The 21,974-nt window shown below is 39.4% G+C and overlaps 2 protein-coding genes across 3 annotated transcripts in view; both read right to left on the bottom strand.

The window, feature by feature from the left end:
- atg7 (ATG7 autophagy related 7 homolog (S. cerevisiae)) overlaps positions 1–5,862 on the bottom strand; it is an 88,225-nt gene extending 82,363 nt beyond the window's left edge. Inside the window, exons 1-6 of the mRNA XM_033966270.2 lie at positions 5,448–5,862; positions 4,537–4,735; positions 4,231–4,285; positions 4,030–4,147; positions 1,568–1,645; positions 1,369–1,485 (exon numbers count right to left, since the gene is read on the bottom strand). Of these exons, the coding sequence (XP_033822161.1) occupies positions 1,369–1,485; positions 1,568–1,645; positions 4,030–4,147; positions 4,231–4,285; positions 4,537–4,708 (540 nt within the window). The 5' untranslated portion in view covers positions 4,709–4,735; positions 5,448–5,862. The remainder of the gene's footprint in view (positions 1–1,368; positions 1,486–1,567; positions 1,646–4,029; positions 4,148–4,230; positions 4,286–4,536; positions 4,736–5,447) is intronic.
- Positions 5,863–9,572: 3,710 nt separating this feature from the next.
- hrh1 (histamine receptor H1) lies at positions 9,573–21,564 on the bottom strand. 2 transcript variants are annotated; one of them, XM_055221998.1, is made up of 3 exons: positions 21,312–21,564; positions 14,395–14,481; positions 9,573–14,082 (listed from the first exon to the last, which is right to left on the bottom strand). In XM_055221998.1, the coding sequence occupies exon 3, from the start codon at positions 13,962–13,964 to the stop codon at positions 12,360–12,362; it is 1,605 nt and encodes a 534-aa protein (XP_055077973.1). In that variant the 5' UTR covers positions 13,965–14,082; positions 14,395–14,481; positions 21,312–21,564; the 3' UTR covers positions 9,573–12,359. The 2 variants fall into 2 exon arrangements, with proteins under 2 accessions (XP_055077973.1, XP_033822162.1); XM_033966271.2 differs by lacking the exon at positions 14,395–14,481.
- Between the last annotated feature and the right edge of the window lie 410 nt (positions 21,565–21,974).

The following is a 21,974-nucleotide window of genomic DNA, read 5'->3' as shown; positions in this document are numbered from 1 at the left end:
TTTCTGGGAAATAAAAACATGTGTAATGGAATACATGTGAAATGGATATGTTTAAAGCCATACAGTGAAACATTCTAGTAAGTTACATAGTGCATTTTTTATGAAATTGTTGAAAATAACCAAACTGTTGACACTTAAAGGTCAACAGTATAATACAGTAATATGGGCCCTTTAGTGAAGTGAAATACACACTTCTTCAGTGAGGTCACTTTTCCACAGATTGGACTGGTCCTGGTTTATTCATTTGCCCTCGTCTGATTGATGATTTAGACTAGCGAGTACTTCAGGCCAGGCCAATTGAGTTCTCAAACGTCCCTCTCTCAAAGTCACAACTCCAGTTTAATGAATATTTAGGCAGCATTAAACATTGATTAGTTTTGGTAAACGGAGAGACTGCTTTAGATTTAGTTTTTCTGTTACTTTTCACAGCAAATTTGAGTACAGTTCATGGCACTAATTTATATTGAAATCACAGTTAATAATATGGATAACAATTTAAAATCTACACTATTTACAGTATCAATAAAGTCTGAAACAAAACTTAACTTAATGATGAACAAATTGTTTATTAATAATGATTCAGGGTTAGTAGCCATTTAAGGGATTAAGGCTAAGATAGTTTCTAAGCCTGAATCATTCTTAGTAAACTTGTGTAATTAATAATAAACAATACTGTATGTATATATATATATATATATATATATATATATATATATATATATATATATATATATATATATATATATATATATATATATATATATATATATATATATATATATATATATATATATATATATATATATATATAAAAGGTGAATGAAAGGTTTCACAGTTTGTAATGATGTGATATTTTGTTTTTAGTTCAGAGTTGACACCTTTTGTTTTTCTTGTTTTTGTATGTGACACTTGGTTACTATGACAACAAGCTCTAATCGTCAGTTACTGGTCAGTTAGGAGAACGGCTTTGCTGAGTGGAGACTTTTGTTATTTTGTTCTTGTTTTTGCTGTGGGTTATGGCCTACAGTAGCCCCTGTGTTCAGAAAAAAAACAACGAAGAGATTTGGTGTTTTTCCTTACAACAGAAGGCTATAGTTTCATGCGGCGAGGTATCAAGAACAGGCGTAAAAAGCATTTGTTTCACTCAGTCACTAAGATAAGATAATGGAATAATGTCCACATATACCTGCAACCAAAATAACTAAAAAAATTAATAAATAATTACAAATTATTTATTTATTTTGAATTAGTTTTTTCATGTGTTATTAAGGCTTATTAAGGTTTAGTTACTATATAAAGTGTTACCAAAAATTAAACAGAAAACACTGACCCCATAAATTACATACCGGTACTTTTAAAGACACTTACTTGTTTGGATGAAAATACTTTCTCGATGAGTGCAGGCTCTTTGATAATCTTAATTCCCTCTTGAAAACAGAGCGCTGGGAAGCAAAACCAATAATAGAAATGGTACTTCTTTAAATCCTGAAAAATACATCAACGAATACATCACATTAGACAATAATATGATTCATTGGAATTTGAATAATGGGGTTTGTGTACTTACTGCAAAGGTGAGGAGAATGAATCTACACAAAATGGAGGGGTCAGTTACTGCAGTTCCTGACTTTATGGCGTCCCATATCTACAAAACAATAACACAATATTTTAGTACTGCCAGATTACACTATTATTATGCCAACTACTAATGCTACTACTAAATGGTAAATGGTGACATATTTATATATCACCAGCTACATCAACTTCTGTGAGGACTCAATAGTCCCAGCAAGAACTGTGAAATGTTATCCAAACAACAAGCCGTGGATAACCAAGGACATTAAAACCATACTAATCAGGAAGAGGAGGGCCTACAGAGCTGGCAACAAGGAGGAGGCCCGGTCTGCTCAGAAGGAACTGAAGGTGAGGCTGAGGAAGGCCAAACAGAGACATGGGAGGAAGCTGGAGGGGAGACTCCGACAGAAGAACATCAGGGAAGTCTGGAGCGGCATGAGAGCCATCACAGGACACAAGCCGACCAGAGGGAGAGGCGTTGAGGGGGATGTGAACTTAGCCAATGAGTTCAACATCTTCTTTAATCGCTTTGAACTGGCAGGCAACTACCATCTCCAGCCAGTAGCCTCCCCCACCCCCCTCCCCCGTCCATCTCCAGGGGAAGACTCTGCTCACACCTCCGACAGCTCCACCCCTCCCCCTCCTGACACCTCCACACTGACTGTCACTGAAGAGCAGGTGAAGAGACAGCTGCTGAGACTCAGGGCTGGCAAAGCTCCAGGGCCTGATGGAGTGAGTCCCAGGGTCTTAAAGAACTGTGCCCCTCAGCTAAGTGGTGTCCTGCACCTGATCTTCAACCTGAGCCTGAGTCTTCAGAGAGTCCCCCTGCTGTGGAAGACATCGTGCCTCGTCCCTGTCCCGAAGACACCGCACCCCAGCGACCCCAAGGACTATAGGCCTGTGGCACTGACCTCCCACATCATGAAGACTCTGGAACGACTCGTCTTGGAGCAGCTGAGGCCCAGGGTCCAACATCTGCAGGACCCCCTCCAGTTCGCCTACCAGCCCCATCTCGGAGTAGATGACGCCATGTTGACCCTACTCCACAGAGTCTACCCCCACCTGGACACACCGGCTGCCACTGTGAGGGTCATGTTTTTTGACTTCTCCAGTGCCTTTGACACCATCAGGCCGGCTCTGCTGGCTGAGAAGCTGGCGGTGATGCAGGTGGAGGACTCCCTGGTGTCCTGGATTGTGGACTATCTCACTGGAAGACCACAGTATGTACGCTTACAGGGCTGTGTGTCAGACAGAGTGGTCAGCAACACCGGGGCTCCACAAGGGACAGTCCTCTCTCCCTTCCTCTTCACTCTCTACACCACGGACTTCAGCTACTGCAGTGAGACTTGCCACCTTCAGAAGTTTTCTGATGACTCTGCAGTGGTGGGATGCATCAGCGGTGGTGACGAGAGGGAGTATAGGACTGTTGTGGACAACTTTGTCACGTGGAGTGAGAAGAACCACCTTCAACTCAACGTGACCAAGACAAAAGAACTGGTGGTGGACCTGAGGAGGACCAAAGCGGCTGTGACTCCCATCTCCATCCATGGGGTCAGTGTGGACATGGTGGAGGAGTACAAGTACTTGGGAGTGTACTTGGACAATAAACTGGACTGGAGCAGAAACGTGGACGCAGTCTATAAGAAGGGCCAGAGCCGCCTCTATTTCCTGAGGAGGCTGAGGTCCTTTGACATCTGCAGGACGATGCTCAGGATGTTCTATGAGTCTATGGTGGCCAGTGCCATCATGTACGCTGTGGTCTGCTGGGGCAGCAGTCTGCGCGTGAGGGACACTAATAGACTCAATAAGATCATCAGGAAGGCTGGTCATGTTGTGGGGGAGGAGCTGGACTCTCTGACTGTTGTGTCGGACAGGAGGATGTTGACCAAAGTCAGGACTATTCTGGACTCTCCCCTCCACCCCCTCCACGAGGTGCTGGCCAATCTGAAGAGCTCGTTCAGCCACAGACTGTTACTGCCACGCTGCTCCACTGAGAGACACAGGAAATCTTTCCTGCCTGTCGCCATCAAACTGTTAAACTCCGTTCTCTAACCAAACACTTCAATACTCCAATATTCCACTTTGTACATAGATGTAAATAGTGTGTGATTTTGTGAGATGATCTATTTATTTATTTTGTTTAACACTGACACTTTATTCTTATTGCATGACACTTTATTCTTATTGCACAAATTTTATTATTTAAATGACTTTTTATTCTTATTCTTAAATTCTATCCCGTGGTTGTGGCATCTTGTAACTAAGAGAATTTCCCTTCGGGGATCAATAAAAGTGATTCTGATTCTGATTCTGATATAGCCCGTTTCCACCTTCAAGACACCCAAAACGCTTTACATCAAGAACCACTCACTCATTCACACACATATTCATACACCAGTGTACACAGACAAGGAATCGCACTGTCACCCACACTACTACTACTGCTGCTACTACCTCACTGGCTTCTTTCTCCAGCATTGCCTTCTTATCGGTGGCTTTAAAGGCGTCTAGTGTGTTCATGTTATAGAGGGTTCCTAAGGCCGGACAGCAGCGGATGGGGGTTGGGCCATCACTAAAAGTAAAAACAAACAACAAAGTCAACAAATTATTCTGTGCAATTATACTTGATATTACTCATATTACTTAAATACTTACACTTCAAAAGCACTAAACTCCAGAGTTAGTCGGGTGGGTAAGCCAACTGCGTCACCTATAGAGAAAAATTAGGTAGATTATGAATATTACAGCAAATCTGTACTGGCTATGGCTAGATTTCTGTATAATTTTAATGTTGATGGTTGGAAATTGTAAATGAGACAGCTCTATTGATAATATTAGCTTAAAATTCATTTTGAAAACTTTAAATATTAAGCCTTTGGACAGAAAAATTACCAAATCGAAAAGCCATTTTTCATACATTGTACAGCCCTGTTGCAGATTATGGTGCTATTCTTGACCCACCATTGTAGTAGAAGCCTTTGATGCTCTTGGGGCTCTCATCCAGCTTGTAGTCATTGAGTTTCTTCTGGGTGAGTTGGTGCCAGAAGCCGGCCTCCAGAGCACTGCTGAATGGAGCAAACTGCAGCTTCAAATCAGACTTAGCTCCTGTGGCTTCTCCAGCTTCAGACGCCATGGTGCTATTATCAGGAACTTACAAAACCTACAAAATAAAGCATATTTATCAAAAAGTTTTTCCTATTTTTTAATTCGAATCTGAGATCAAATTGTTTCAAATTGTCAGTCTCCTAGGTTTTGGGTTAAAAGATCACCAAGAAAATGAAATGAAAAGTGTATATGGCTATAACATTTCCATCACGTCTAATAGCCTATCACCGAAAGAAACACGCTTTTTTGTAATGGTATATACAGTAGTGGTTGACCAAAGACAATTTTTATTATTTTATATGCATCAATGTTTGAATAATATGCTGAATATGCAGTGTCATAGTTCAAGGGTAATACTAGATTGTCATGGCTGTTGTGTGGGTGTTTTGTCTAATGATTCTTCTAGTTGCTTATATTTATAAAGTTTACAGAATCAGAAAGTGTTATTCTCAAGAACAAAATCTGTCTTTAGAATTAAATATTAAAGATTGCCATATTATATTGTGAATCATTGGTGTTATCTTGCAGAGCTATATAATAATCACAGTCCTAGTAGAATACACAGGGCACTTTAATAGTACTGTATACAGATAGTTCCATAGACAGCAGCTTTCACAGTCCAACCCCTGGTACTTCTCGCTTTTGATACCAATAAAAGTACACGTTTTAAATTCGCCATAACAGCAGCAACTCGAAAGAAACATGTCAAGCAAACTATTAGAATAATATTTTTAAAAATAAGCATTTCTCCTCGCTTTTTCGCTTACCCAAATCGTTACTTCCTGGTCACGGTGGTCATGTGATCACGGGACTTGTCAATAAAGCAGTGCATTATGGGTAAGTAGTAGCAGTAGTAGCTTTTAATTAAACTATAAAATGTGAACTACGGAGCAAGAACCATGGAGTAAAAAATAAAGAACCAGAAAATGAAAATAAACGCGCAAACCACAAAGCAAGAGAATACGGATAAAAATCTATATGTGCCGTTTCTTTTCATGTCGTTGCTGCTGCTCCGATCATTTCAAAGTATTAGGACAAATTAGTACAAATTATGATGCGATATGACTCTCTCCGATCTAAATGTAAAGCCTAAACAGAGATTTGGCAAAAAAAATATCAAGTCACTGCTTTTCTATTTAGTCCAAAACAAAGAGGAAAGTGTCCTGCTTCCGGGTTTGGTCCTGGGCGCTGGAGAGAAGAGCAGGGATTGGCTGCTCCACGTGGGGAGGGTTAGGGATCATATCAAAAAGTCATCTGTAAGAAAACGGATACAACAATGCAAATTCAATGAATTTAGTTATTGTTACAACAATTTGATTCATTCATTAACATTTGGAATTCTATAGTAATATTCTTATATGTGAATTTTAGTCAACATTACTGGTGTTAAGCTTTTTATCTAAAAGTTAAGTAAAATAAAAGCAGGTTTTTAATGTTGTTATTACACTAAAAAAACATGAATGAACATGTGCCCTTACTGTGAGTGGGTTTGTCTGTTCACAGACTTATTTTCGCCTGAAGGGGGGCTCTTCCTGCTTGTTTCCACGTAATGTTGTTCCTTTGGCTATAATATTCCACAGCAAATCCACATTCAGGCTATTGTTTGATATATCGTAACTATTTTTATTTTATATTTATATTGTCATAGTAATCGTCTCTTGGTAGACCTGGGGACTCTCACTCAATCACTCTTTCAACTGCATTTAACTTTTCCTGCAAAGTCCTGTGAGGAGACTGTTTTTGTGACATACAGAAAAAATGGAAAAGTAAATATAGACAAAAGGGTAAGACACTAAAAACTGTTTTTATCCTGACATGTTGTTTCGATGTCAAATTCCTAATTCATTTAAGACTTCTGTCTCCAGATCTAGAAGCCAGTGAAACATATTAAGCCTGCAATCAACTGCAATAAAGTGTAATCAATATTCCTTTCCGACAGTGCCCTGAGTTCAGCCCCACTGTGAAGGCTTTGACAGGGCAAAACAGTGACTCACCCCTTGCATCACTGTCTGAGCCCACTGGAAAAAAAATAATATTTCAGACAACACACAGGACTGAAGGTAGAGCTATAAACCACTTTTATTTCTTTTTATTTATTTCTTTTTTCTAAGTTTGGAAGCAAGTAGTGATCATAGACATTAGTTAAGTAATGCTGAACAACACCAGTGATTTTTGGTTCAATTTGATATATGACAAGTATTGGAATGAAATGTAAACGCACTGAAACTCCTCTAGTATAAAGTATTTTACCTTTACTATACTATAAAGGTCCTTTATTACACAAAGCTAACTCATTGTTCACTCACACCTGTTTCAGTAACTTATCATTATTCGTCTGTCTACATCTCCAAAGCTCAAAATGCTCTGTTCCACCTTGTCATGTCATGAAACAGCAGTTTTTAAGTTTCAAGTAGAGATTGGTAGAGATTAGTGAAGGTGTATGGAGTTTAAAAATGCAGTGGAACACTTCCTGCATCACGTGACATCACAAGGTGGAATGAGAGTGTTTTCAGTTTGAGAGAAGAACTCAGCCTAAATATGCAGGATTTGTGTGTTAAACATGTGTGAATGAAACAAAACACAACTCCAGATCTGGTTTTGATGAGTTAATAACATTATAACACAGTTTAATGCTGACAAGACTAAATTTTGTGCAATATGGTATAATATTTGATGAAGAAACAACTAAAAAGCAAAATAACGCTATCTGTATGGTATTTATCCCCCATCAATATAATTAGGTTTCACTTTCATTATCAACTATTGCAGCTGTGGTGTGGAATGATATCTCTTTAGAGTAGACAGCGTGTGGGTGTTAATATATTCGGCACAAACTCAAAAGTCGCTGTGTAAATTGCAACACTTCACTTTAAAAAACAGGTTTATTTCTCTGTAGTGAGAGAAATAATGTTCTGTTAATAGTGGCACCAACAAACAAGCAGATGTTGAGGTCCTTTTTGTTCATGGCAGGGAGTGGATATGATTCAGATCAGTTGGACAGCTTCAGGAAAGATAGTCAATATATGGGCTGGGGGATGTAGCAGTAAAAATCTAATCCTGATTTCATCCTTTTGACGATATGTAATTTTGTTTGATTTAGTAGTTCTCTGTTTAAAGGCGCTATATTGCACAGAATTGACTCTTGTGAGCATTAAATCATGTTATAATGCTGTTACCTCCTCAAAAACAGACGTGGAGTTGTGTTTTGTTTCATTCACACATGTCTGACTATCACTTTATTGTTAGTTTAGGATGTTTTTGATGGGGAAACAACATAATACCAGATCAGAAAAGAGCCTAATATGGGGCCTTTAATGCAGCTCTAGGCTCAAAAACACTCAAGACACCTTTTCCTCACCCTCTCGTCCTGTTGGTCAGCCTGTGTCGTGTTCTTCTCTGAGTGACGTGTTTATATGTATGTCATAGAGCAAGTGGACTCTCAAGAGGAAGAGATGACATGAGCTCTTATGAACAGTCATGAACCAGGCTTTCAGAACATTTGGATAATAGACATTTTCCAAGTTTGATGCTCCATTTTTGTTCAGTTACACAACGACATGAAGCGAAAGCGACTGGCTGATATTCTTAACATGGCTGCAGTTTCATTTTCACGCAGAATCTGATTATTAGCAGATTTTAATATGGAAACGGCGAAATCGTCAGGTTTTGGGGTTTGTATGCCATTGAACTAATCCAGATAGAAGATAATAATGAGATTTTTTGGTGTGTGTGTGTGTGGCAGTCGTAGTAGTAGTAGTATTTCAATTGTAAAGCAACGGTATCTACTGCAATTCAGCTGCTATAAAATACAAGAATTGACCGAATGTGCCAGTCTCTTTTCATAAGTTTAACTGCAAACAACTTTGTGAGGCAATGTACTGGGGACCGTTTCAAAATGTCTGTACAGATTATGCATCATTCCAAACTGCTCTTCATTTTTTTTTTCTTTAAGCCGTCACTGTGAAATGTTTTACTGCACTGGATTTCCACAAACCTGACTCATATTTGTCCTTGTCTCCATGGAAATGCAAGACACAAAATGCAAGAGATGAAAAAAAAGGCTAATATTGCAAGACCTTTTTAAACAGTAATAAGTGGCAACTATTGTAATGATGTAAATGTATTGTAATTTGACCTTTACTCTACACCCCAGCCTCAACTGATCTAACAATTAAAGGTCTTATATTACACAAAGTTAACTCATTCACACACGTTTGAGTAACACTTTATTATTAGTCTGTCTGCATCTCCATAGCTCAAAACGCTCCGTTCCACCTTGTGATGTCATGAAGCGGAAGTTTTCAAGTTGACAGCTCCTTTTAACTTTTGTTTAGCATAGACTGGCAATTCCGTGGCTGAAATGATCTAAATAGTTCTAGTGAAGGTGTATGGAGTTAAAAACGCAGTGGAGCACTTCCTGTATTACCACTGTTATGACATTCTTTGCCCTAAATCCTTACGTGTATTGATTTAGGTATGTAATGTTAACTATCTCTTTTGACCTTCGTGACACTATCTGTTGCTACACACGGGCATATCTCTTTTGTTTTTGTTCTGTTTGTATGTTAAGTCTGTGTCAGTGGTAAAAAATCTGTTTGTAAGCTGTATTTTGAGTGATGTAACTATATTAACATTGTCTTATATCACTTGTTGCCTTGGCTTGGCATTCTCGTCTTTACAAAGTTCTGGAAAAGACACCGTATTACTCAGGTTTAAGTTGAAAGTAGCAGTTTGGACGTCACAGGGAGCATCCGGTGAAGCCCTTTTTCAGATTCTAAAAGAAATATCCGTGCATGTATTAATTTGTTGTTCATAGTTCCCACAGCGTTCACGGAAAAAACTCCTTTTGGTGTCTTTCTCCGGGACATGTCGCTGGCTCGTCAGAAATTTACAACACCACATAACATCACAAGGTCGAACGGAGTGTTTCCAGGTTGAGTCGGCTAATATTACGAGACGTTTTGCAGATCTGGATGTGATTCTTAAACCTAGACTCCGGGCGGCGTTGTAAATAAGAATTCGTTCATGATGTTTTGGTTAAATTTGACCGGTTTATCGTTCCTGAGCCCCATAAGTGAACAGGAATAACTGAGTGAATCACATGCTTTTAATAACATCATAGTGCAGTATACAACCGTACATCTTTCGTAGTATCATTCAGTGCCATGTGTTGTTATTACCACAACTTTTTGCGTGCCTGTCGTCTTTACAATTTCACGTAGAAAAACAATAAATATCACTTGCATTTGAAACAAGCAAAGTGCAATAGATTATAAAAATAAATATCTTACATTTGAACACGTTTACACATTTAGTTTGAGGAGGAGTTTGAGAGCGGCGTGTTCGTTTGGCGTGGAGGGAGTGTGTGCGTGGGTTCATTGTCCAAACACGTACGAGTCACAAATGGAAGATGTCCAAGTGCGTTTGCTCAGACTGGTGACAATCAGCATGACATTCATTTATGCACAAAGTGAGTTACTTAGCACTTCAGAGCGGCGGTTACTCTTCATCGGTGTAGAAAGGAAATTAATTATAAATGAGATGATGCGATTCTGCGTTCATCCAGGAGTTTTCTAATGCAGTTTCAGCAGTAGACGTTTGGACACGTTTATGCGATCAATACGTTTCGGCTCACGTCCAGAAGCTGCTTTCGATTGATGATACTGGTTTGAGATGCTGGGATTTACACTACAGAGTTGGATAAGGCGATGTTTGCTGTCTTTGGGCACATTATTTCTTTTTTTAAGTTGTTTTAGATACATACTGTGATTTAAAAACGTGCAAATTACGACATAATAACCCACGGGTGTCGTAGATTATAACTATATAGCAGGATCAAGCACATCTTTAGTGTCACCTTCTCTACATTCAAATAAATTATACAAAATAAAGCTGTTTATAAGTGCATTTAGCGATAACATGAGTCCTGACACACATTTCACATTTCATATCATTGTCAAATTGCCTTGTTACATTCATACGCTTAACTTTGCGCAATAAAGACCATCCATGGGTTTCGGAGTGATCAGAAATGAGCGCGGTTGTCATGGCGATTACAAGTTGAATGGTGAAAAATCCTCAAAATGGCATCTATAAACAGAAAGCAGAACTCCATGGTATAATGTAAACTACAGCGGTGGCACCATTTCGTTTAGATTTAATAGCTGTGTGGTCCTCTGTGTATTTTATTTGAATGCGTTTTATTGTTTTTCACTGTTTTGGCTTATTTGATTTTAACAGTTCTCGCTTTAAACGACTATGATTTCCTCCATAGTCTCCATTTTGTGCGTTTTGTGCAGTGCTTTGAAACCGTTTTTAAATGTGCTATATAAAATAAAGTGGATTTTAATCTCGCATTGAATACTTCTGTTTATGCGAAAATAAAGATTAAAGAACAAAACAGCAGCGAAATGTATGAACAGTCCCTTTTTCGCTCCTTGTGCTTGTTGGATGTGCGTCGTATTATCTTTAGCTCCATCAACAAACAAGCTGCTCAGAAGAACGCTTAGAGTAAACTTAGCAGATGTGTAATGCTTTTGGGTGGGCTCCTTTGATACAAACTAACCACATCTGTACTGTACTACTCCTGTGTAAATGGGCCGTATATTCTGACATATACTTAAGGAAACATCGACACAAACACATCCTACGCCGTTGTCTATGTTGTTTTCTGAAATGTGTTTTTTTCGAGCCCGTCCCCATCAGTCTGCACTCTGGTTCGATGCAAGACAAGTACTTTTAAGGTGACCACCTGAAATTGTACGAAAGAGGGAGCACTTGTTGAATATGGGTTTCAGCATGATGGACGGATAGGACCGTTGCCATAGCGATAACACTTTCCAACTAAATTTTGAATGGGAAAAGGTTCAACAAGTGCGACATGAAGGGTCAGACTCGGGAAATGTAGGTTTATAGATGATGACAAATGCAATAACGCCATATGATTTTAGTTTGTATCAATTGTAACGCACAGACAGAGCTTGGAATAGCAATAAGTGCCAGTATATTAATAGGCCTGTCACGAAAATTACTATATCCACGTATAATTCAACACATGAAAGCTGGAACAATATATTTTTTGGCTCAATATTTATCAGGAGGACTTTTTCTTTGCAATAATGGGGATATTTTTGTAGTAATGCAATGTGATTTAAGCTGTACAGGGTTGAATAAGTAACTTTTATGGTTAATTATTAGTTCAATCTGCTATTTATTCCAGCTCAGGCCTTTAAATGATACTATATATTTTAAAATTGGTTTGCTGGGATCATCCTGCTTTGTGTCAGCGGCATAAAGTAGTTTTAATATTATCGTTTATCATGGTTTTCTCTGATTGTGCTTCAAAATGTGTTATCGTGACAGGCCTACATGTTACAGCTTTGATAGCCATTACATAAAAAAAAAAATCATGATTTCTTTGTATCTAATGTATGTTAAATCTCTTTTTACAATTAATGTGGCATAAAAAAGTGGGACGTTCTCAAAATAAGTGTAACAGTGGGACAGGAGCCAAAGTGCAATGCGGGATAAGCAAAAGAGAGACAGGTGATCACCCTAAAGACTCCCAGCTACCCATGCTAAACCCTTGCTCTTTTTTCATGGTCATTTCAAAAGCATTTTAAAAATTCCATGCACTTTTCCCCCCAAAGTTACGATAACATTATCCTTATTTCCCCCCATTAGTGAATATTCAATATATTTTTAAAAACCCTTTTAAAATTCCCATTACACAGCGGATATATGAAGGGATTTAGCGTTGAGTTCATGTACCCTAACCATATGGTGAACATGTGTAAATCATGATGCACACACTCTTTGCAAAACGCCATAACCATAAACGCGATAAAATACGGTATCCAACATAAGAGGAAAGCCGCGATGATGAACCCTAACTGTTTCGCTGCTTTGTGCTCCTTGTGAATCCTCAAACTTTGTATTCGCTGTCTAGAACTGTCAATAAACTTTTGCCAAGTCTGTTTTAACGTCGCCTCATTTTCTGGGTCCAATTTGTCCTGTTCAATGTCTTCGTCCTTCCAGGGAGTACTAGAATGATTGACTTCACAGCTGTTGCAAATTGCAGGCTTGCACGCTTGCATGTCTGATATCTTGTTCCCGCTTACCGACTTAGGTGCAGAGACTTCAGATTGATTCAAACACGCTCGCACTTTGTTGTCGTTGGTTTCCACTGAACAGATTATGTCCTTTGCCAGTGTAGGCTTATTTTGCAGAAGCTCTGTGTCTTTTTGCTGTTCTTTGCAAGTAGCTAGAGAGCATTTATTGACGTTTTGGGGCAGTCTTTGCTTTGTCATTGCGAGCAAACATTTATGTTGGCCTCTCGCTAAGCTTTTCCTGGATGGTGCCACTTTAGCTCGATCCATCTCCTCCAGGGAATAAGTCTGGTCTATGGTGTTTTGGTCGAGCAAGCGTTGAGTTTTTGAGAGTTTTTTTAAGACTTCTTTCTCCTTCTTTGGTGATTTCGGAGGCTCTGGCGTTGGCTCGTTTGGTTCATTCTCCCCGAAAGAATCTGTTGGGTGGATAATTCGTTCTCTGTCTCTTAAATGTTGCCTTACCGCTCTGTAAATATGTGTGTAAAACCATAACATCAATATCGAAGGAACGTAGAAATTAAAAATGGCGGTGATGACTTTAAACCACGTCACGAATCGGAAATCGGTATCGCACTTGTTCTCTTCTTCGGGTTTCAAATCGACATGGGTGAAACTTCGCCAACCTAAAATAGGAACTATCCACATCATCGAGAGCAACCACGCTCCAGATATCATCACGCTCGCTTTGCCTCTCGTCCGATACTTTAGGTACTTCAGTGGCTGTCGCACCGAGCGGTACCGATCCAGACACAAAATAAACAGGCTAAAGATTGACGCGGTGCTCGCTACGTAGTCCATGATTAACCAAAACTGGCAGACCGCGCGACCCAATTTCCATTCATCTTCCAGCAAGTACATCAAGTTTAGCGGCATGACGGTGGTGCCGACTATCAAATCGGCCACAGATAGACTCACGATGTAAAGATTTCCAACTGTGTGCAAGCTTTTCTCCCTTTTCACAGCGTATAAAACCAGAAGATTCATTATAATGGTGAGGAGAGATAGGAGTCCCAGGATGACCCCGAGCAGTGCGTTGTGGAAGTGGTTGTGAACATTCAAGTTGGTGCTATTTGTCTCCAGTGAAAAGTCGAGCTGAGAAGTGTTGATCTTGATATTGCTGAAGTTAAGGTGGCTCCTCGCGTGTAAAGGGTCTATGGACAACCCACCTTCCATCATCTCCAGTGGGGAGTGGTACTGATTACATTATGAAGTCAGTAGTGTTGTCTAAGTAGGAGGAATGTCCGAATATGTCCAGGGAGTTTTATCCAGCAGGAAAGCCATGGTTTTCTTTGGTCTGAAAAACATAAAGTGGACAGATTACATTTTAGTTAGTTTTCCACATTCACTTCAATTTATTAAAGTTTTTTTCTATAGCATATTTAAAACAAGCTAACCAAAGTGATTCACATTTAAAATAATAAATATATACAGATACACAATGCATAGGAAAAGTACAATATAACACCAAGATATTCTGTCTAGCTAGTGTTAAATGCCAGGGAGCAGAGATGTGTTTCCAGTCTAGTTTTAAACTGTGTTAAAGGATCTGACAGACAGAGGGAGGCGGCTCCATAGTCTGGGCGCTGCCACAGAAAAATTCTGTCACCTCTGGTTTGAGCCTGACTTTGGATACAGCAGGGGCAGGTCAGCTGACCTCAGAGCTCTGGGTGGAGTATAGGTCTGAAGTAACTCCCTGAAATAAAGAGGAGGAGTGCACACATTAAACACAAACATGTGGAATTGCACCCGATATGAAATAGGGAGCCAATGCATTCACACTTCCCTTTTATTTGGACACAGAAGTAGGTTACATTGGCTTCCCACCACTTGCAAGACTACTTACTCATAACAGTGATAAAAATGTATATATAGTACACTTCCACTGTCTTTGATCATTTGTGTTATGCCACTGACTCCGTTGTTTTTAAAATTGTACTAGTTATTAAGATCTCTGCAGAGAAATTTGTCTTCTGCATTTGACAGATCCTTCAATGCCGCTGGGGGAATCTGTCAGAAGCCCACAACACAGCGCCCAGGGACCCATCTCCAGATCTTGGCCTGGTCTTGGTCAGGACTACCTTTGCTGGAGGACCTTACATATTGTGCGTGCTTTGTGTGTTGTATTGCTCCTAGCATACACACATTTTCTTGTTATCTGCTCTTTATTGTGTATTAAATGGAAAAAGGCACTGTGACCTTGATAAAGTTTTTTCTTATCACTCTAATAATATTTTTTCCATCATTCTTTCATTACATCATAATAATAATATAATGTGTCTTCCTTAGGGGATATCAAAAAACAAAAACAGATAATAATCGGTCGTAAAACAATATCAAAACTATGTACTCATGCTAATAATAGTAATTATAACCAAATATACATTGTAAACATTGTAAATATAACCAAATATAATTCCCAATGAGTTCATCAGAAATTTCATCAAAATCAAGAAAATCAAGATGTTTCAAGGTTTTTTTCCTATAACCAAGATCGAAACTTTAGTATATTAACAATCCTCTGTTCATTTCTAGTATTTTTTTTTTAGATATATGTCATCTGTCCAACCAACACAGTCACATAGATAAGTGGGGTAAAGTGTTTTGCTCAAGGACACAACAGCATACAGTGCAGGCAGCAGCAATCACGCCACCATCCTTCAGATATACAAATTTTCCCATGATTTAAATTATTATTATTATTTTTTTTACATTGTGTCACTATGGCAACACTGCATTCTTATCTTCACGGCTGAATAATTTTCTCTTTACAAAGACGAAAGTGCTATTGTTTCTGGAAATCATGAGAAAGTTGAAGAGGAATGATCTGCATATTTATAAGTGCTACATGAGCTGAAACTGTTTTATGCTTCAACGCCTCCCAAGTAAATGTTATTTTATGTTTGCCAAGTCAAATGAGGTAACAGACGGCATATTAATCATCAACAACTATCAGTATTTCATTATTGTGTCATTTTATAATCCATCAGGTTGGGGACATGCATTTCTCTGATTGGTTCATCTGCCTGTCAATCATGCCCATCTGAAATATAGTTTCCAGGCCAAAATGTCTTTGTAAAGTTTTTTAAAAGTCTGTGGTTTTGGCTGGCCAGGAAAGTAATCGAGTTTTAGTATTGTGACACACATCTGCAGACGTCTGGGTGAATAGGAAAGGTCAAGACAAAATACAGCCTCGTAAGTAACGTGTAAGTAACAAAAACATCTTTATATTACCATGTGCAAATCACTGCAGTAAAAGAGGCAGATTAGAAGATTTAAAAAGGTAGAATTTAAAGGGCCTATTTACACTATTTAATGTTCTCATCTCATCAAATCATACCAGTTTTGTTTCATTCACACAAATTCAAAACACAAACCCTGTATATTTAGGCTGAGTTCTTCTCTCAAATGGAAAACACTCCCACTTCCTTCTTGTGATGTCATGTGGTAATACAGGAAGTGCTCCATTGTGTTTTTAAACTCCATACACCTTCACTAGAGTCATTTGGATTTGAGCTTTGAAGACAAAGATAAACTCATAATAAAGTGTTACTCAAACATGTGTGAATGAAACAAAACACAACTCTGGGTTTTTCATGAGGTAAAAACATTATAACATGGCTTAAACCTCACAAACGTATTTTTTTTTTTTTTTTTTTTTTTGGATATTATAGAACCTTTAAAGCTGCAATGTGAAGCTTTTTATTGAGAGGGTTTATGATCTGCTTGTAATATCCCAAGGACGCAAGCAGGTGGCGCTACAAGCCCAAGTTAGAGGTCAGATCTGTGGAGAGGCAATAAAAAACACCACATTATGAAATGCTAAACTGATACATTTAACATTATACTGACAAAGATTTCAGAAAAAGCTATAACATGTTACATAGTGGAGCATTAATTGGACTTGTGTGTACTGAAATTTTGTCTTTTCTTTTCACGTTAGCCCCATATGAATTTTATGCCAGCTGTCCTTTTCTGACAACCCTTTTTTTTTTACTTGCGATTGAAGAAACCACTGGGGGATTAAAAGTTTTCATCTTAACAATAAAAATAGATATTGCAATTGGTACATTTATATTACCTTATCTATCTTTCCCACAACCCTGCAATAATTTCTCCAAAGAGCGTCTGGAGTTGCCAAAAAGTCCCACTAAATCCTCCCCGCGTGGCGATCTTGGAGAGTGAACAGGAATCGTTCTGTTTTTAGTGCCACATACAGGTCATTTGAGGTGAGTATTGAACTTATATGTATCTGAAGCATATAAACTGTAATAATAGGCAGGGAGTCCACGCTTTTGCCTCTTTCACTGTCCATCTGGCTTCTTTAGCACTTGCTCAGGGGAGGTGGCAAGTCCCATCAATAACACAGCGGCAACTGTGACCGGAGGGAAAAGGCACCGCCGTACTGACCGACTTTAAAGAAATTACGTAAATAAAGAAAGATGGATGCAGCTGTATAGACACAAAATTGCACTATTAGCGACGTTGTGGTGACATGTGACCTCAAAATGTAAAAGTAAAACATATGCGCAGTGGGTGAGAGTAGCTCAGTGTGTAGAGTGTTTGATCATTAATCCAAAGGTTGCTGGTTGAAATCCTGCTCTCACCATGAACATCATTAGGCGACTGGTCAGGTCCACTAACCCACATGTTGCCAGTGTGATTCCAGCTCCCACAGATGAATGCTGTTAATGTTTCCTTAGCAAAGATGCTTAACCCACCTCACCTCCAGTGCGTTTTAGTGCCTTAAAACTCAAAAAGCTATATATAAAAACGACCATTTACCATCGACAAGCTAAGAAATATTGCATGTTTTTTTGGTATTGAAAGGGAAAATTGTATTGTTGTTGTGAGTATCATTATAATTGCGTCAAGATATCAACTCAAACTGTTTTTATAAAGGGCTTTTCATACATTCATAGCATATACACATTAAAAGTCATGTTGCTTATGCTGCTACATCCTCAAAATCATACCTGGAGTTGTGTTTTGTTTGAGTAATTCTTTATTATTAGTCTGTCTACATCTCCAAAGCTCAAAATGCTCTGCGATGTGATGAGTTTTCAAGTTAACAGCTCCTTTTACCTTTAGTTCAGTAGCGATTGCCAGTTCCAGGGCTGAAATCACAGTGGAAACACAGTGGAGCACTTCCTGTTTTACCACATGACATCACAAGGTGGAACAGTGTGTGAATGAAACAAAACACAACTCCAGGTCTGTTTTTGATGAGGAAACAACATAATAACATAGATCAGAGAATAGTGTAATATGGGCTCTTTAAAGGGTAAAGCAGACTTTTTTCATTACATCTTTTCTTTCTACTTGTATTTAATTAGTGTTACCTTTTCATCTTGGTCTGTAACAAGACTTGAAGTTTAGACCTCTGCGTAGTCCTGATTTAACCCCGAAACCCTTCATTTGTCCTGGGCTTTATGTTATGGCTGAGTCAGGTATTGAGCGTCCTTGTTTTGTTATTTATAGTTCAGGTGTATTTCTTATTTAATCACGGATCTGTCCTTGAATCTGACCTTTTAGCCCTACTTTAGTCCTGGGATGACCCTGGTTTAGTTTTTGCTTTACACTTGCACTCGCATCACCTCAAAAGTTTGACAGACTGGGACGAAACTATAACTAAAGCAGGACTAAAGCAGGACTAAAGCAGGACTAAAGCAGGACTAAAGCAGGACTAAAGCAGGACTAAAGCAGGACTATAACAGGACTATCATCACCGTCTGCTCTGGTCTAGTCCTGTTTTTCCAGTAGTCTCCCCCTCACCCTCTGTGTCATCTGTCTCCTCCTGTCTGGGCGTGGCTACTGGCTGCACACCTGTCTTACATCTACACTCTCCCTCAGTATAAGAAGAGCAGCTCCACATCCACTGCTCACCAGGTTGTTTGATCTACATTATTAATCCTGCCTGCGCTGCTCCCCTGCCTGCCCTGCTCCCCTGTCTGCCCTGCTCCCCTGTCTGTCCTGTTCCCCTGTCTGTCCTGTTCCCTTGTCTGTCCTGTTCCCCTTCCTGCCCTGCTCCCCTGCTTGCCCTGCTCTCCTGCCGACTTGGGTCCCCTGCCTGCCAGCCTATCTGCCCTGCTCCCCTGCCTGCCCTGCTCCCCGGGACCCCTCCCTGCCTGCCTGCCCTGCCAGCCGAGCTACTTTATCTTTATGTTTCTGTGTTATGCTTTTGGGTCCTACATCAAACCATGACAACTATATCAGGACTAAACCAGGACTAAACCGGGACTTAACCAGAACCAAACCAGGACAAGAACAGGATCAAACCAAGTTTACATTCGGAGAAAAAAGGGTTCAGACCAGGGAAGTATTTATAGGGTGCATGTTGAGACCATTATTATAAAACCACATATTTTGGATGTTTATTAGAATTGGAAACATTTGAGAATCACAGACCTATATTGTAACGGAATCAGATGTATAATAAAAATGCCTTGTACTTAAAAACACTGTAATCATTATCCATTCACTTCAAACTCACTGGTGGTACGCTACTAAGCCACAGCTGCCCTGGGGTAGACTGATGAAAGCGAGACTGCCAATCTGCACCATCTTTCCGACTCCCACCAAGCACTCACGCACTAAACACACGCTTACTAACATAAGATAAATGGGGAAATTACAGTGTTGCAATGCAAAGGTCAAGAACAAAGCATGTATTTAAGGGCAGGTGGGAGATTATAGGCAGGTTTGGAGAAGTGTCTTGTCTAGGGACACAATGACAGAAGTTAGTCCAAGTGGGAAATAATCCACTGTCGCCCCTGATTTATAAACTATAAAAAGTAAAGTGAACCTAATCAACCTAATTAGTGCTGATTTTAAATGAAACAAACTGGAATAAGCGTGTTGTCATGGCGGCAGGTGGGTGTTTCTAATCTTAGCGACACGAATCCGGCAATGTCACTCTGGACCTGTAGGACACTGGGCCCAGTATGCACGGACACAGTCTCCGGTTGTCTGCGCAAAAAGCATTAATATGTGGCATTACTCATCACCGTCCACCACACGTCAGTGAGGAGGAAGAGGCAAAAAGTTCAACGGCGACTAAGTGTTTGAATCCAGAACAAATTTGTGAAGGATTTCTGTGGAAAGCTGTGGAATGAGTCATAAGATACGGGGATGGCGGGTATGTCCACAAACAAATGTAACAGGATTATTATATGAAATGTATTCCCTAGTGATGTTGTAACTCAATGTAAAAGTCTTTATACACAATATTGATTTTGACAATGCAGTGACTATTAAACCATAATAATTATAGCATCATTTTCAACTCAAAATAACCACAGTTTATTGATATTACCATGCGGTCAAGATCAAGATTATTCTAAAACTAACTCAGGAAGCTCCAACTTATTTATGTGTCCTGTTTATATGACTTTTTAGTACTGATACTTGTTCAAATGAGTATTAGTTTCAGTACAAATTTTAACATTAACTAGTGTCTGAGTTTCAGCGTTTTTGCCAACCCCAGTGTCAAAACCTGCCACAAGCTAATCGTTATTTCTCTGCTTGTCAAATATTACCTACTCTACTATTTCAAATATTTTACCATATTTAGCAACATGCCCTTTAATTCACCTGGTAAAACTATAAATACTGATCTCAGAATTGTTCAAAAAGTGACTTGCCAAAAATTAGAGATCGGCCAATATGGGTTTTTCCATGATAGATCCCGATGCCAATGTTTTTTGTTCATTTTGCCCAAAAGATCTAATTTGAATTTAGTACAAAGTCATTCACAACCTTATTTTCCAACAGACTTGATAAGAGACTCACATTTTTGCATTTGCTCTTTAAACCAAATTATTCAAATAAAGCTTTATGTATATGGAGGCAGCGGTTTGCCAAAAAAATTATTGTCCTCAGCTGGAGTTTTAACGCCGATACACCAAAAAGTGGCCCGATATATTGGTTGGCTGATATATCGGGCTGATATTTGTACTTTTATATCGATATATCTTTACTAAAAATCTCCAATGTGAGCTCACAGTTTGTCAAAACCTTCAATCAAAAACAGTTTCAAACGACATCTGTTGTAGCACTAGAACTTTATCCAGTGCTGAGTCAGTGAATATGTTATGCAGTCTATAATATCACGTGACCTGCTGCACGCTATTAAAATTAGGTGAATGATTAACTGCAGCTGAATTATTCTATAGACTCTAAAACCCTACAAACTCCTCCTATGTTCCAGGACACGGATCCAAAGACCGGAAAGATTGACATGGCCCATTTCCAATTACGCACAAATGATTAGGCTATAATCGAACCCATTAGATGACTATCCCGTGTCTGGTTTCATTTCAAAAACGCATAATTGAGGTTAACATTCGTCCTGAGGAGACCCGGAGCGCACTGAAGCACGAGACAATCTTTTGAAGCTCTCGTATTAAACAGGCACCACAAATTCCAGCTGTCGTTGAGCCACCTGTTGCGCGCGTTATAAAACAGAATAGATTCAACTTAAATCTTCTCACTAAGTTCACAGAAAAACGTAGAAGCCTGACTTACAGCAAAGCAGGTCCCGTCAGAGTTGACTCGGGCTTGTAATCCAACGGAAAGTCACCGCACAAGTGACGCGCATCGGGTTTGGGAGCGCAAAAAACCTCCCTCCTCGCCCTCCCTCACTGTTTGATTTCCCTCGAGTCAGTGGCACGGTGCATCCCAGAGTCAGACAAACACCAGATTCTCGCGGTCCACTGCACGTCTGAAGAGATTTTAGCGGGAATATTCACACACGAGCCCCAGACATCAGCACCTGCGCTTTTGGCGACAGCGCTGCGTAATATGGAGACGCTTTTAAATCCAGACGCACAATGTGAACCAGGGAGAGAGAGAGAGTGAGTGTAACGTTAGATATGAAACGAAAGTAGAGCAAAATCACCAAGGGCAGCTGAGTCACTCCAGGCTATGAACTAGGCTCTGTAGGTGGGACTAGACCACATTCAAACTGGGACTAAAATTGGACTGAACCTGGGACTAAACCTAGAAAATGACCAAATTGAGTCGAGATCAGAACTAAATGGGGCTCAAATCTGGACTAAAGCAGACACATTATTTCTGTAAAAGCCACCATGGCCAAAACTGCATGTTGTTTTGTTTTTGTGTCCATTTTTCCTTGTTGGATTGTTTGGAACAGTTGTCCATTTGCTTGTTTTCTTATGAATGTGGGTT

Source organism: Periophthalmus magnuspinnatus, chromosome 5 (assembly GCF_009829125.3).
Source record: "Periophthalmus magnuspinnatus isolate fPerMag1 chromosome 5, fPerMag1.2.pri, whole genome shotgun sequence".
Classification (NCBI taxonomy): domain Eukaryota; kingdom Metazoa; phylum Chordata; class Actinopteri; order Gobiiformes; family Gobiidae; genus Periophthalmus; species Periophthalmus magnuspinnatus.
Note: the sequence above shows the minus strand (reverse complement) of the source record. Positions and strands in the feature narration are given on the sequence as shown.